The sequence below is a fragment of the Triturus cristatus genome, chromosome 8 (genome assembly GCF_964204655.1).
Source record: "Triturus cristatus chromosome 8, aTriCri1.1, whole genome shotgun sequence".
Lineage (NCBI taxonomy): Eukaryota > Metazoa > Chordata > Amphibia > Caudata > Salamandridae > Triturus > Triturus cristatus.
In genome coordinates, this window is record NC_140591.1 from 355,555,973 (window position 1) to 355,571,163 (window position 15,191).

General features: G+C 42.9%; 1 protein-coding gene across 2 annotated transcripts in view; it reads left to right on the top strand.

Moving 5' to 3' along the window:
* PDS5B (PDS5 cohesin associated factor B) overlaps positions 1–15,191 on the top strand; it is an 802,561-nt gene that overhangs the window by 159,860 nt on the left and 627,510 nt on the right. For both annotated transcript variants that reach the window (XM_085621687.1, XM_085621686.1), the window contains exon 8: positions 7,200–7,340. In XM_085621687.1, coding sequence (XP_085477813.1) covers positions 7,200–7,340 — 141 coding nt within the window. The remainder of the gene's footprint in view (positions 1–7,199; positions 7,341–15,191) is intronic.

A 15,191-nucleotide genomic window follows, 5' to 3' on the forward strand; every position in this document is an offset into this window, starting at 1 on the left:
TTCCGCCTCAACTACAGGCCACTCGGGACATCTCGCTTTTTGAAAAACGCCCCAAAACTTGTTTTTTGGGGTCTGCTTTCTAAGTGCTTCTTCTATGGGTGCAGATTTTACTACTAGCGTCAGAACACTCTGGAGTAGGTGTTGCGCTCAATAAACTCTTTAATAATAATAACTACAAAACCCAATAGCCTCCAGTTGTAACGTCATTCTCTCTCCATAGATTGACCATTTATTACTGTAAAGTGAAGAATATAAGGGATGATCTTAAATTTGGTGCTCTCCCCTTAGACAAAGTAGAAGAATGTAATATTTAATTGCATAAAAAACATCTGTTTTTTTTCTACCTTCTATCACTGAAGCGGATAGCCAAAAGCTGCTACCAGCCAGCCTTCTGGCTCTCCATTAGACAGCTGTCTGGCCCATATGATAAGTATTAAGCACACTATCGCTTCTCTGGTCATGTATGTCATCAGCACTTCCTTTGAGACAGTCAAGGTCCCCTTATCCTTCACAAAAGCTATAATTAAAATTATCCTAAATAGTCGTCTCCCCTTGACCATGGAAACTCCGCTAACTACTGACTTGTATCAATTCTCGCATTTTTTAGCCAAGATATTCGAGAAGGCGGTCACTATACAACTACATTCTTTTGTAGAAGAGAACATCATCTAGGATTCTCAGGCAGGGTTTTGACTAGGCTTTAAAACGGAATCTGTTATTATTCCTGCCATGCATGACCCAAGAATGATTGCGGACAGGGAAATTCATGAGTAGCAATACTCTTAAGACCGGTCCGCATCATTTGACACTATCAACCATAAGATCCTGTTACAACTGAATAGTCTTAATATTAAAGAGATGGTTCTCTAATGGATAGCCTTTATTATCCTAAAGGACATCACTAATTTAATTAGGCACCTTGACCTTTGTATCCGCATCGTTGTGCTGAGGCGCCCTCCACCCTTTTTTTAATATTTGTCCAACGCTTAGGTATTTTGCCTAACCAATTTAATGTAACAACCTGCGTACACAAGTTATCTTCAAAGCTCCTTGTTTGATGTAAAGAATATACCATGAAACAGCTCGTAATCTTAAGTCAGTGCACAAAGCTACCTTTGAAATTCCAATACCAAATTTACTAAATGGGGCTTCCATGTCCAGGTCGTCCTTCTCTTGAATGGAATTCCATTGGAGATAGAATACTTCACACCTTTGCTAAAATTCAGGAAGGCACTGATAATTAAGCTGTTCTCCACGTAAATCTAGCCTTCTCCTTCTGTCTGGGTTTGTCACTAGTGCCAGGAGACTCCGACCACAGTGTACATTGTGCTCTTCAATAAATATATATATTTTGAAGAGCTCCAGATTAGCTCTAAAGGTCAGAGCTGTTATTAGATTCTATAGAAGACTTTCAAGCCCTGGGAATATTCCAGCTGACCTAGACTTTAAGGTTCTGAATCTACAAATGGCAGGGATCCCCTATGTCAACAGAAGCTGCCACTTTTTCTCACCATCCGAGAGGGAGACTTGAAATACTGAATCACCATTAACATTCTTGCTCCTCCAGAAGAACCCATTCTACACTGAGAGGTAATCACTTTTTTCTCTGCACAGATTTTTGGAAATTTACTTGACACCATAATGAACTCTGTCCTCGCAGAAGCACAAGTTTTGCTTTTTGGCATTTTACCAAACCTTCTGGCAAAGATTTATCTTGCAGTCTTTTGTTGATCCCTAAGAAAGAACACTCCTCCATACTGTCAGTGTAATTTGAATAGGAGATAATGGTTCTGAATATTCAGTCAGTCAGTCAAATCACTTTATTCGATACTTAATTGATAAGATCATAAAAGTACACAATATAAAATACAGGTAAAAAAAGTACAGTTTTCATGGTGCAAATATTAACTATGATGTAAAGTGAACAGGTAAAACATTAGGTTTTTTTAAAAGCAGAGTTTAAATGCATTATTCGTGATGCAGGATTAACCAGCCTTTTTCCATCACATGGATCCACTTAGGTCAAATTTCCAATTAGCTCTTGGACTTCTAATTGTATTTGCATCAAGCAGATTGCACAATTTATCATAATAGTTGTAGGGCATCGATGCAAGTACGGAGTCTTAACTGATCTTGTTTACGAAGGCATCACAGTTGAGAATCGATCAATATTTTTTTTATTAATAATCTTTTTCATTTCATTTGATCTTCATTTGGTATCACATGAAACCATAAAAGAACACAGTACAGGATCATTTCAAAATAGCCAGTTAAAAAAACATGAATAAAACACAATAAAAGGAAACCACAATGCAGCATCCGATGCGAATATACTTCAAACAGAAAATAGGGATTTCCTCAAGCAGGCTGCCCCCGATAAACAATGAGCTATGTTTAGAGAAGTTAATTCATCCAGTGGCAGCATCAAATAAAACAGAGCTGGGCGAACTTTGGCAAACTGTTTGTCAGCAATTAATGGGGCAACGAAAAGCGTTTCTAATCTTTTGTAGAAAGTACAAACATAATAAAGTGCAAAGTGTCCTGGGCCGAACAGTTATCACAGCTACAGGGGATGGTGGTAATGCCATATGAACTACCCAGGAAAACAGCTAATAGTGTATTACATTCAAGCTGAAGTGGATTAATAGAAATCGATGGTGATTAGAACGATTGAGTAAAAGATATGGTTCAATTAAAAGGGTGCTCTGAGCTAGAAAAAAAGCTTTAATAGACTGCTTATCCATGAGCAGTAGAAACCTCTCCCTAGCCCTCCAGGTTTCAAAAGCTTTTTTAGTCCAGAGAAAATCCTCCTTGGTCAAAGCCTCAGGGTGATGGAAAATTTCAGGATGACCCATCTTAATAAATCAATCCTTTGCATAACTTATCCTATGGATACTTTCGACTCGAGTAAGACCCAAACAGTCTTTTAACAATAAGCAATTAAACAGTTTTGCTGGGCAAACCCGCACCGAGACCATAAAAGTAATGTTTGCCCCACCCTCACCCCGATTATCTTGCATAATTTGCAAAAATTGCCTTTTTAAGGTTAACTACAATTGTACATGCCACAATTCTCGTAAGCATGTTATGTTTTCACGACCATACTTAATGACAATAGGACTAATACAACGCTTTTGAGACTTGGCATCTGAGGCAATGAGGGTCATAGTTTCTGTCTATTTCCTAGACGTTTGGGTTGATTGGAGGCTCTGTGAAAATATTTAAATTACATGAGATAAAACCATTTTAGTTTGTGTCCAGTCCTCATTGCTCTGCTTCCAAGTTAGTTCCCAGTTCTGCTAATGGGTTCGGCATATTTAACACTAGTGACATATTCTAGTTGTCCCTTTTCTAAAGGGGCCTACTTACCACATCAGCCTCTGTCATCAAGCTTGGGAAGGAGGACTTCAAGGCACAAACTCCATTCCAGTTCATACTGTTAATACAACAAATCATTTTCTACCTAAATAAACCGGAAGGCATGAAATCTTTACCATTTCCAAGTGATGTGAAAACTACATAACACGAATAGTTAGCAAAGAAGCCCACATTTATAGCAATGTGGGGACGATACATTGAGCAGAATCGTCTAAGAAAATCATGAATTGGTTCTATATAACAAAGGTCTATAGGAAATTTTTTAAGAGTTGATCTATCCATAAGGAGACCTATTAGCAAATGGAAACAGACTTTTTATTCATGTTCCACAAACATGGGTTGTTGTGCAATATTAGAGCTTTTATGTTTGTATGCGATTATAGTGTGCAAACCAAGCTGAAACACAGCAGAGTACTGAACAGGGCCCAAGGCAAATACACAGACAGCTTGTGATTGGTGAGGTTGCTGGGTTCGAAGAGGAAAGTGAACAGTTGCTGGTTGTGGTCTTTAAAAAGGTTTGTTTTCAGTTCTTTCCTAATTGGGGAGGGTTTAGGCAGTCCTGGTGGAAAGGGGTGGTTGTTCCAGATCATAGATGCATTAATGGAGAAGGCCAGTTGCCTATTTCATCACCAGTCTGATGGTATCCTGGTTGTGGGTGTGCTGAGGGTGACCAGAAACTGTTAGCTTTTCAGCAACATGGGCAGGAGGTAGGTGCCTGTTTGGATAGCTTTGTAGATGATGCAAATGGTAATAAGGATAGGGTGGGCTTTTAAGAATTGTGCTGCTGCATGTAGTGTCAATAAATGGAGTTAGCTTGGAGGCTGTGGAGAACTGCACTGACACCATGAAGTTGTGAGATTATGATTGCTTGAACAGCAGTTCTAAATTTACTTTTTGACAGTAATGATTTCCCTTTTTTAGTAACGAGAATAAATAACATGCTGTCTGCTATTGGAGATTGACTTTGATGGTCAATTACTTTTTCTAATGCCTACTACATCAAAGTGTAAACCTTGACCACTTGGCTTTACTCCACTTTTGAAGTTGATTGTCCAACGGGGAGTGCAGCAGTGCTGGGGCCCTTGGACACCAGTGCTAAACATTAGCCACATTGTACACTGCCCAGTGATCACGGATTGGCCTATGGCGCAAGAACATAAATCACAAAGGCTGTTTTTTTCTCAAATAACTTTTTTGGATTGAGCATTCTTCTGCAACATAATTCTATAGATGGACCAATCTTCTTTGTCCCTCCAAATTGGATGAACTACTTCACCCAATAATAGATTAATCTTTAAAGCGTTCTCTCAAGGACATTTCTGTAGAGTGATATGGACCGGCCATACTGCAAGACTCTCAGACACATTCCATCTGAGTGCCCGAATCGAGATGGCTAAAAAAACAAATATGAAACTGGTTATTTGAATGGTCCCTTCTTTGTCAATTAAGATTCAAACTCTTACTTGCCTGTGTGATTAATTGCAGCCTGGCCACTGAAGTCCATGTTTAATTACTACAGTTGCTTTAAACAAGAGGTATACATTGACTTGGTTATTGTTGGTTGGTTTTTACCTTTCCAGAATGTGATTGTATCTAGAGGTTATCGAGAAAGTCACTGTAGAGTATCATTTTTTTTTTTGTGTGGCCTTTTTGCCCATGCTCTCTGTGCTTAGACCTACCACCATTAAATCTTTTTGCATCGTAGTCGTCCGGTTTATTGAAAGGCTTCTTCCGAATTCTCAAATCAACCCCCTATTCAAATCCAGCAGTTACCTTTTTACCTGCAACATGACTTCTAAAAATAATAGTGTGTGTGTGTACGTGTACATACCGCCACCGCATCAACAAAGATGTGGCGGCAGCCATTTTAGGACTCGAGAACTAAGTCCCCTGGCACTAAAAAAAGATTTGTAAAACCACATATAGGGCAGTGTAGGATACCCTGCTCCCCTAGGCCAGGTGTAGGAGGGGGAATCCCAAAATGATGTCCCCTTGGTCAAAAACATAATTTTCTGTATCAGTACTGCAGATTTGCGACACTGATACGTATAGTCCAGTTGACTGCTGTGATTTACGTTTGAGCATGCCTTTGGTTTGGTCCAGATTATAATATGATAATTAAAAATTTTACCTGGACGTAGGGAGCATAATTCCCTGCCTGGAAATATGTGCTGCTGATAGCTGAGGGAAGGAGCTGACCAGGGGATTGGGCAAGCGGGTACGTCCTGCCCCCCCGCCCACACACACACTTCCTGAGCCTTTCTCAGGCTTATACCCTCACATAGTACATCAATATGAAATTTTGTATAACACAATTTTTTAACTTATCTTTTTATTGGTATTTTAAATATTACATACATTTAGTAACTTTGCACATCCTTAGCTCTCATCAAGTGTCAATTTCATGTCCCCTCCCTCCCTTTCTTCCTCTCCTGATATTTACTGTGTTTGCGGCACTCTCTGGCATGTCTCATCAGAATTGGGTAGGACGGGGTCTCTGCATATATCGCCCCTGTAGGTGTTCCAGTTGTTCCAGATTTTGCCCATTTTGGGGGCATCCTCTGCCTTTTCATACCATCCTCTCTGCCAGCATGCACCAATCTATATCTCACTTCCAAACCTCCAGCAGCAGAGTCTGAGCGGCTCCCCATAATTACTCTGTTTCTCTTGGCTACCGTCCTGCCCAGTGTCGTCCAGATTCTCTGCATGTGGCCTATGTCTGTTTCTCCCCAAATGATTAGCACGCACCACTTGGCGGAGACAGTCACACCTGTTCCTCCCCCAGCCCCCATACATTCGACTTTTCTATGACATTATTGATCATCACTCCAGAAATCTCAATTTACATCATTGATGGCAACAGTGTGCATGGTGGGAGTGCGAGTTATATTTACTTCAGGGCTTTTATTTGAGTATTTCAATTAACTTGAACAGGTTAATTTAAATGTTTTTTCTGTTCACAATGTAATGTTGCAGCAGGCATTGTCACATAACTATAACGTCACATTAACCTTTGGGGGGGGGGTGGTGTGTGTGTGTGTGTTAGTGTGTGTTAGGGATGTACCGTTCAAACTGTCCAGAACAAGACACCCACACTTACTCCTTCATGAACCAGAGTACTCCTAGGGCTTTAACATAACTGTATTTATTGGCTTTCAGATTTCTACTGCACAATTTCGAACCACCTGTCTCTTTCTACAATGCAATTCAGGAGAGAGGTTCTACTTCCCCAGTTATCTCCTAGAGAAATTTTTACAGAATCTAATCCTCATTACGTCTGGTTTCCTGAAAACACATCTGTAAAATTAACTTAATTTTCCCATAGAATTTACCTTTCAACCCATATCTGCTTTGCAGGATAACTCCTACTGCTTCCTATATAATTGTAACAAAACCTGTGCTGCCCCAAATCCTGACCATCTTGTATTTTTCCTCAACTACTATATAGTTTCCCCTCTCTTAACATCATGTTACAAAGTTATGCATTCTGAAGTTTCTTAATTCTGTTTGTACTCTCATTGAACCAGTGTCTGCATGAGCCTGTTACAGATATCGAATAGAAAGGTACATCAAATACAGACTGGTATACTGTATATGTGCTTTTTATGTGCTGTACGTAGGTTAAACAATGAAGATGTAAATTCCTTTTTGTTTGCATTTCATTTTACATATAGATTTTCAGAGTAGGACGAGGAAGATATTGAATTCCTTGCCGTATAGATGCTTTCATTACAAATGTTTTGTTTTCCGGGTTATCAATTTAATTTGCTGCCCTGCATTTATTAGTATGTAGTATAAAGCAACATTTTTTATTTTCCCAGTTCTTTAATCAAGTCTTGATGCTTGGGAAAACGTCTATTAGCGATCTGTCGGAGCATGTCTTTGACTTGATTTTGGAGCTCTACAATATTGACAGCCATCTCCTACTTTCTGTTCTACCACAACTTGAATTCAAACTGAAGGTAAATATTATTGTGAACATTTTGTACCTCTAAGTTCTGTATATGATTAACTTCCAAATAATTATTCACAGCTGAAAAGATGTTCTTTGCTTGTTATGTGGAGTCTATTTTAATGCATTTCATTGTGGAGAGCCTAATTGCTCCCTGACCTGATAAGCTTGTTCCTGAAAGCTTGTGAGCTTTCTCACTCAAAGGTTGAAGCTGAATATATGTTTGCTGGTCTTGGCTGTATGACTTTTGTTATTTTTGATCAAATTGAATAAAACTTTCTTGTATTAATACCTGCATACGCAGTGGGAACATAAAATCACCATTCATGCAAGTTGGATACAAAAACAAGTAGTAGAAAGTGGATTTTATTTTACTGCATTAGAAGTATTGACCAACGAGTCCCAATTCGAATACTTTCGTAACTCATTATTCAGAATATACCAGTGAAAGCCCTACTAGCTTTACAATGGTGGACATCTCTGGAACTTAATAACCTGCATGTTGAGGCTTCTAAGAGTCAGTCCCGCACATTAGCAGTACACATACTTAATATTTATAAAGTTGCAAAAAAGGAGAGCGACTGTCTGAGAACCTAAGGCAGGCCACAATTGTCGTTCTCCAAGTCCAGTAAAACTCCAGAGGTCTGTTCATTGCCCAGACCCATATCATTATTGAATATTGAGACTCAGATGTTAGCAAAGGTGCTGGCTATTACTCGATTGGCTGATTACAAGTTTGGTCATTGTGGACCCATCCAGGTTTGTTTACTGGAAGGACATGTGGCTGATCCAGAGGAGACTCTGTCTGCATGGTACATACTGAGACAATGAAGGAGCAGGCTGTGGTGCCACTAGATGCTTTCAACACCCTTTCACTCTCTGGCATGGCGGTATTTGTTTCAAGTCTTATAAAGAATTAATTTCAGGCCTAAATACTTGTCATGGGTGAAATTGCTGTGTCGGGGTCAATGCGGTGCATTCAAAATCTTGCCCTTTGGATAGGGGTACATAACAGAGATGTCCCCTCTCGACCATATTTGCTCTAGTAATGGAACTATTTTCCTGCTGGGTGAGGAAGAACGCTTTGGAGAGGGGCCGACAATAGGATTTGAGCTGGGAGAACTCGATCGCATACTATATGTGTATGACCTTGAACTCACCATTGATCAACTCCTAAAAATGTTCATGAAATTCAGTAAATACAGTTGATTTAGAATAAATTGTACAAAATCAACAATGTATCCACCATTGGCCTGGGTCTGTAGGGGATGAGTTAGGAGCCCAGTTAGGAAACAGATACCCATTGATTCACAGGGTTTCAGTTGTATGTATATTGGAAGAAGGAAAACGTATGTACTATTCTCGCTCAATTCAGAGACTATTGCAGCTATTGGAAAGCAGTTGCTGCTCTTATTGACTGATGGGGCAGCCCTGTTTAAGATGATTTTGTTACCGAAGCTCATATAGCCATTACAGAACACACCATATCAGGTGCGTGGCAGATTTTGTCACAGTGTAGCCAGGGAATTCTATGTCGGGACCGGAGGCTCCGATTATGCTTCTCATTTCTTTGCCTTTTATTTCCGCAACCAATCAAATCTTTATTCGCAAAAAACTACAAATCCCATGAGCACTCAGTGCACATAACAACCATAGAGTGTATCATATAAAGGTCCTAACAGGGGCAACCACTTCCTCTTATTTTTGCTGCTCCGCTGCCAGTTAAGTGCCTCTTACCATTGTTACTTGCAATTTGTAGCGCTTGATTTAGAACTGTGTTTTAATAGTGTTGGGTAACGCGCTGTATAGTACTGTCATAATACTGTTATTTGCTCTTCAGTAGCGCTTATTGAGGAATACCTTACTGTAGGTTAGCCTGTTGCAGGCTCGGATTTTTTGATTGTCAGCGCAGCGCCGGCCGGCCGCTTTCATCGCGCTTCTTGTTTCCCCTTGTTTGCTAGTTTAGTGCTTGCGACCGGAAGCGCTTCAGGCTCCCCTGCCTGGCGCACTGCGCCTTTCACAATCGCCTGTGGAGAGGGAGCCAGGGGTTGAGGACTGCGCGTCGCGCAATCCTCTTTATATCGCTATGGGCAGCCGCAACCGCGCATGCGTGGCGGCAATTTTGGAGCATAATCTTTCACCGCATCTCAGAGTGGAGATCGAGTAGCGGGAAAAAGGCTCCAACTTTAAATCCATCTTCAATTTCCATTTTGAAAGGGCCCGTTCGCAGCCCCCAGCTTACGTCTTCTGTTGCGTGTGTGCAGTGGGCCGTTACACTTTGCATAGGCCTTGCCTAGAGCGGTTTTGGCAAGCCCTTCCTCCACATCTAAAGAGAGGTTTTTGTTGCTACCGGCTTGCCTGGGGTTTTACCTCTCCCCCGTAATTGTCCAGGTCCTGGACTTGGTTAGAGGATTACTCCTCTCTTGACTAAATTGAAGTTTAATTAATTAGCTGACTAGTGCTCCAATATGGCAGATTATATGTATGAGAAGGAATACTATTATTAGGCTGATCCTGCGGGTTCCTTGCAACAGGACCTGGTAGAGGCATTAGATGCTGGGGACCAGAAACCGGTGAACACAGCTTTGGTCAGGGCTATTGCCCCCTTGAAGAGACATCTTAACAAGTATGCACTGCAGCAGGGATGGATTCCAGCTGCGCCTACTCCTCCTGTATAGCGCTGCGCAAGATGCTAACCCTCATAAGGCGGAGTTTGCAAAGCTTGCGGATTCATTGGCTAAAGATCAGGCTTCACCCACACAGGCCGACCCTTCTGACTCTCTTGATGGAGAGCCTGGCGATACATCCTCCGACCAGGAGTCTGATGACCAAGAGGCGGCCAAGCCAGCCAAGAAAAAGAAGAAAAAACACCATTTAGAGACCCCCTCTCAACCCAGAGTCCTAAATTTTGAGCCGGCTGACATCATCCATCCCAATTCGACGGCTTGGCTCCCGTCGCAGGAGGTGGTGGACTATGTACAGTTGCGCCTCAGTCGGCCCTACAACAAGGACGTCTGGGCTCGACTGCAGTCCGAATGCCCTAGACCAGATCTGGCGGCGAAGGTGGCTGATACCCCTGAGGTGGATCCCACCATGCTAACATATTTAAAGAAATACTCAAATGACTCGAAAAAAGGCATTAACTGAGCTTGGCGGTCATGACAAGATAAGCTTCTGGACTTGTCGGGCCCCATCATTAAGATTCTCGAGATAGCGTACAGGGCCAAGGAAACCGGGGCATCCATCGATGCTGACGAGCTTATCGGATGGGCACAAAGAGCCATATGCCAGCTAGGCAACGCAAATTGTGTCATGTCTAGCGAAAGAAGACGATCCATCCTTCTGAAGCTAACCTCCAAGCTTGCGGAATTTTCCACTTCCGAGGCAGGACCCATCGCTCAGGGCCTCCTCTTTGGCCAGCCGTTCCTAAAGGAACTCACGAAATTCTTGGCGACCTTCAGTGGTCTTGATAAGGCACAGGAGTCATTGAAACGTGCCTTCCATCCGGTTTTCACTTGGGCCGGACGATATAGAGGGCGGTCGTTCGGCCGAGGAGACCAAGGCGCCCCAAGAGGCCAATATCCGCAACAGTGTGGAGGATATCAGGGCACCAACTCCTCCCTCTACCCCTCCAGACGAGCACGGAATAGGTTCCGCAGGGGCAGATTCAACGGCAATCAGGCCAACCAGCATGACTCCGGGAATGCAGGTGAGACTGGTTTTATATTCAGAGGTCATATTGGGAGGACGCATTCAGTTTTTTCTTCAGGTTTGGCAAACGATCTCACAATATGCTTGGATCCAGGAGACCATTCAGGACTACAAGCTGGAGATGTACGACACCCCCATTCAGGGCCCGTTACCTACGCCAAATTATTTTTCCCAACGAGATCAGAGTTTTATCACGGACAAGATCAATTCTCTTGTGCGGAAAGGAGCCATAGCTCCAGCACTACTCCATCCGTGGGGTTTTGTCAGCAACGTGTTTCTGGTCCAGAAAACAGGGGGTGGGTCCAGGTTAGTCCTAAATTTGAAGGAGTTCAACAGCTGGATAGTGTATCGCCACTTCAAGATGGAAGGCATCCATCTTTTACGCGATCTCTTGCAGGAAGGAGACTGGATGGTGCGTCTGGATCTCAAAGACGCGTACCTATCCGTCCCTATTTACGCTCCTCGTCGGTTCCTCCAATTTTTCTGGCAAGGCGTGTGCTACAAGTACAAGGTCCTTCCCTTCGGGCTATCCTCTGCACCATGGTGCTTCACAAAGCTTCCCGCCCGGTGGTGGAACTCTTGAGAGCGCGCGGAGTACGAATGATAGTCTACTTAGATGACATCATTATCATGGCGAGTTGTCCTCGATTAGTAGTCGCTCATCTGGAATGGTCCATATCTCTCCTTCAGAGCTTAGGCTTTGTGGTGAATCCTCAGAAATCCGTCATGTCTCCAATGCAATCCATAGAATTACTGGGTTTTCAGATCGATTCGCGGAGCTGCCAGCTGTTGCTTCCATCTCAAAAGATCAGAACCATCAAGAAGGAGTTGCGGGTCATATTGAACAAGCAAGTTGTGTCGTTTAGGTCGGTGGCACGGATCGTGGGGCTATTGTCCTCCTCGATGCAAGCCATTTTCCCAGGCCCTCTTCACTATCGGGCGCTCCAGCGTCTAAAGATCCAATATCTCCGCAAAGGCCTCGGATATGCAGAAAAGATTCCTCTTTTCGAAGAGGCGAGGTGGGAAATGCTGTGGTGGCTCGAGCACATGGAGTCATGGAACAGCAGAGCCATATTCGGGTCCAGTCCCGAGATTGTGATCGAATCGGATGCCAGCTGCTGGGGCTGGGGAGCGCGTTGCGGATCGATATCCACTGGAGGTCGATGGTCACAACAAGAACTCTCCTTGCACATAAATTGATTGGAGCTGCTGGCAGTCTTTCACCCCAGAGGACAGATTGTTGCATTCTCTTACCAATGGACAATATTTCAGCGGTTCGCTATGTCAACAAGCTGGGGGGAACGAATTCCAGGATTCTGGCGGAAATAGCCAAGGTTTTTTGGCAGTATTGCCTACTCCACAGAATCTCAGTAGTGGCAGAGTATCTCCCAGGACTAAGCAACGAATTGGCCGATTGGCACTCCCGCTACCTTCGAGACTTCAGCGATTGGAGGCTCCATCCTCGAGTTTTTCGTGCTCTGAACATCTTATGGGGGCCGTGTCAATTATACCTCTTTGCCTCACCCCTCAATTCGTTAATTACCAGAGTTTTACAGTTGGTGTCCGGATCCAGAGGCGATAGCCGCGGATCCATTTCTCCAGCTTTGGTCCCAGACTCTAAATTATGTTTTTCAGCTATTCATGATGATTCCCAGAGTCTTGGCCCAGACCAGGCGTCAACAAGCGGAATTAGTGCTTATTTCCCCATTGTGGAGGGCTCATGCATGGTTCCCGATGGTTCTGGAACTGTCCTGTGCTGTACCCTTTCTTCTTCCACAGAGATGGAATCTGTTGTTAGACCCTCAGAAGGCTCCTCATCCATTGATAAGAGTCAGGGCAGCTTCCTCTGGTGGCTTGGCGAGTTTCAGGGATTGCTGGGAGTTCCCAGGACTTTCGAGAGATGCTCACAAGTTCATTAATGAAGCATGGTCGTCCAATACACATAAACGATATTCATCTGCATGGAACAGATGGTTTAGCTGGTGTTCTCAACGGAACGCCGATCCCACTACAACGACTGTCTCCATGGTAGTAAATTTCCTGGCCTCACTAGCGTCATCTGGTTTAGCTTACAGAACTGTTAACAATTTTCGATCCGCCATCTCGGCAGGACACATTCAAATAGACGGTAAATCAGTTGGAGAGCACCCTTTAGTCTGCAAACTACTTAGGGGTATTAGGATAGTTCTTTGGGACGTGTCTGTGGTTTTACTGTTTTTAGAGTCCTGGCCTGCCAACAAATACCTATCTCAAAAGCAAATTTCAGCGAAATTAGCCATGCTATTATGTCTGGTTTCCTGCAAGAGGGTTTCAGATATCCGCGCCCTCGATCTCTCGGAACGTCGGTTTTCTCCTGAAGGAGTAACCTTTATTATATCCAGATGGACCAAGGGTAACTCTACCTCGGTATCTTATCCGGCGTTCCCGGATAATTCTAAACTGTGTGTAGTTCAATGTTTGAAAGCGTACGAGGTAAGTACTGCTGAATTCAGATCTGATATGAATGGCCAATTGTTCATTGTTTTACAAAAGCCTTTTCGACCAGTGACCCCGGCCACCTTATCTAGGTGGGTACGTTGGTTCATGGAAGAAGCAGGCATTGATGTTTCAAAATTTGGCGCCCATTCTGTGCGGGGTGCGATGGCATCCAAATCTTTCTCCATGGGAGTAAGTCTTGGTGATCTAATGAAAGCAGCTGATTGGTCAGCTGAATCTACATTTAAGACCTTTTACTATAAACCTATTTTGGATGTGAAGTCAATAGTGGTGGCTCAGCTTTGAACAAGCATAATCGGAGCCCACGGTCCTGACCTAGAATTAAAAATTTGCAAACATACGTGACAAGAATTTTCAATTCTGTCATGCATTATTGTTGATAATTTTATGCATTTTAGAATCATTATACTGTATAAGATTTTTCCCCCCCTTGTGTCTGAATGGCATGATTAGGATCTCCATGGGTTTTCCAATATTACAGAAATGTATCTCTGTTTCAGGTACAGATGGCAAATGAAAGATACAACGCTTCTACGTTGATAGAGTTTAAAGGGTTAGTCCCTCTGGAACTATGTTGCGGTTGCCCGCCGAATGCTGGAAGTTCATGGAATCGTCTTCACGTTCTGAGGATTCAAAGTTCATCTGTTTCATGTCTGGGTTGTGAAGGACTCTTCTGCCAGGGAAAAAGTTTCAGACTAATGTTGAGACTAAGTTCGTATTAGGTATGCTGAGATCAAACAAAGAAAGAGGAAGTGGTTACCTCTGTTGGGACCTTTATATGATACACACTATGGTTGTTATGTGCACTGAGTGCTCATGGGATTTGTAGTTTTTTGCAAATAATTTTTGTTTGGCTGCAGAAATAAAAATCAAAGAAATGAGAAGCATAATCCTCCCCTCCATTGTCCTTAATAGAATTGAAAATTCTTGTCACGTAATTGTGGGTGCCATTGGTACAGGCTTTGGTGCTGTCAAGACTCGACTATGTGAATTCTTTATACTTGGGTCTCCCCGAGTATTTATTAAGTCGGCTACAAATTATCCAAATTGTGGCAGCCAGGGCTATCTTTCTCATTAAGCCCAGAACTCATACTTCGCATCTGCTCTCTTTACTCCACTGGCTTCCAGTGAAAAAAAGAATTTACTTTAAGGCTATGGTTTTGTTTTTTAAATCCCTCTATGGGATTGGGGCCCCGTACCTACGAGAAAGACTTCTACCTTATATTCCCCAACGATCTCTAAGATCCTCCTCCCAGTCCCTAGACTTAATTCCCAAATTTAGGCTCTCACGCGTCGGAGGAAGATCTTTTCAGGTCACGGCTTCTCGCCTTTGGAACGGTCTTCCCATCTTACTTCGTCAGAACTCTGATCTTTTGTCTTTCAGACGAAATCTGAAGACATGGCTTTTTCAGCTCTAGCTCTCCCCTTTTTAATTTTTAGGATGGTACCTTGGGGCCTATCTCTGCAGCTTTTGTTGGTTGTCTGTGGTCTTCTGTAGCGCCGGGACACTCTTTGGAGTAGCCGTGCGCTGTATAAATCACGAATAACAAAGCATAACATTGTGGAATGTAGGAACCCCTAGAATTGCTCTAAATAAACTGATACGAGGGGTATATGATTGTGGCATTGCCCTCCCTGATGTAAGAAAGTAGTA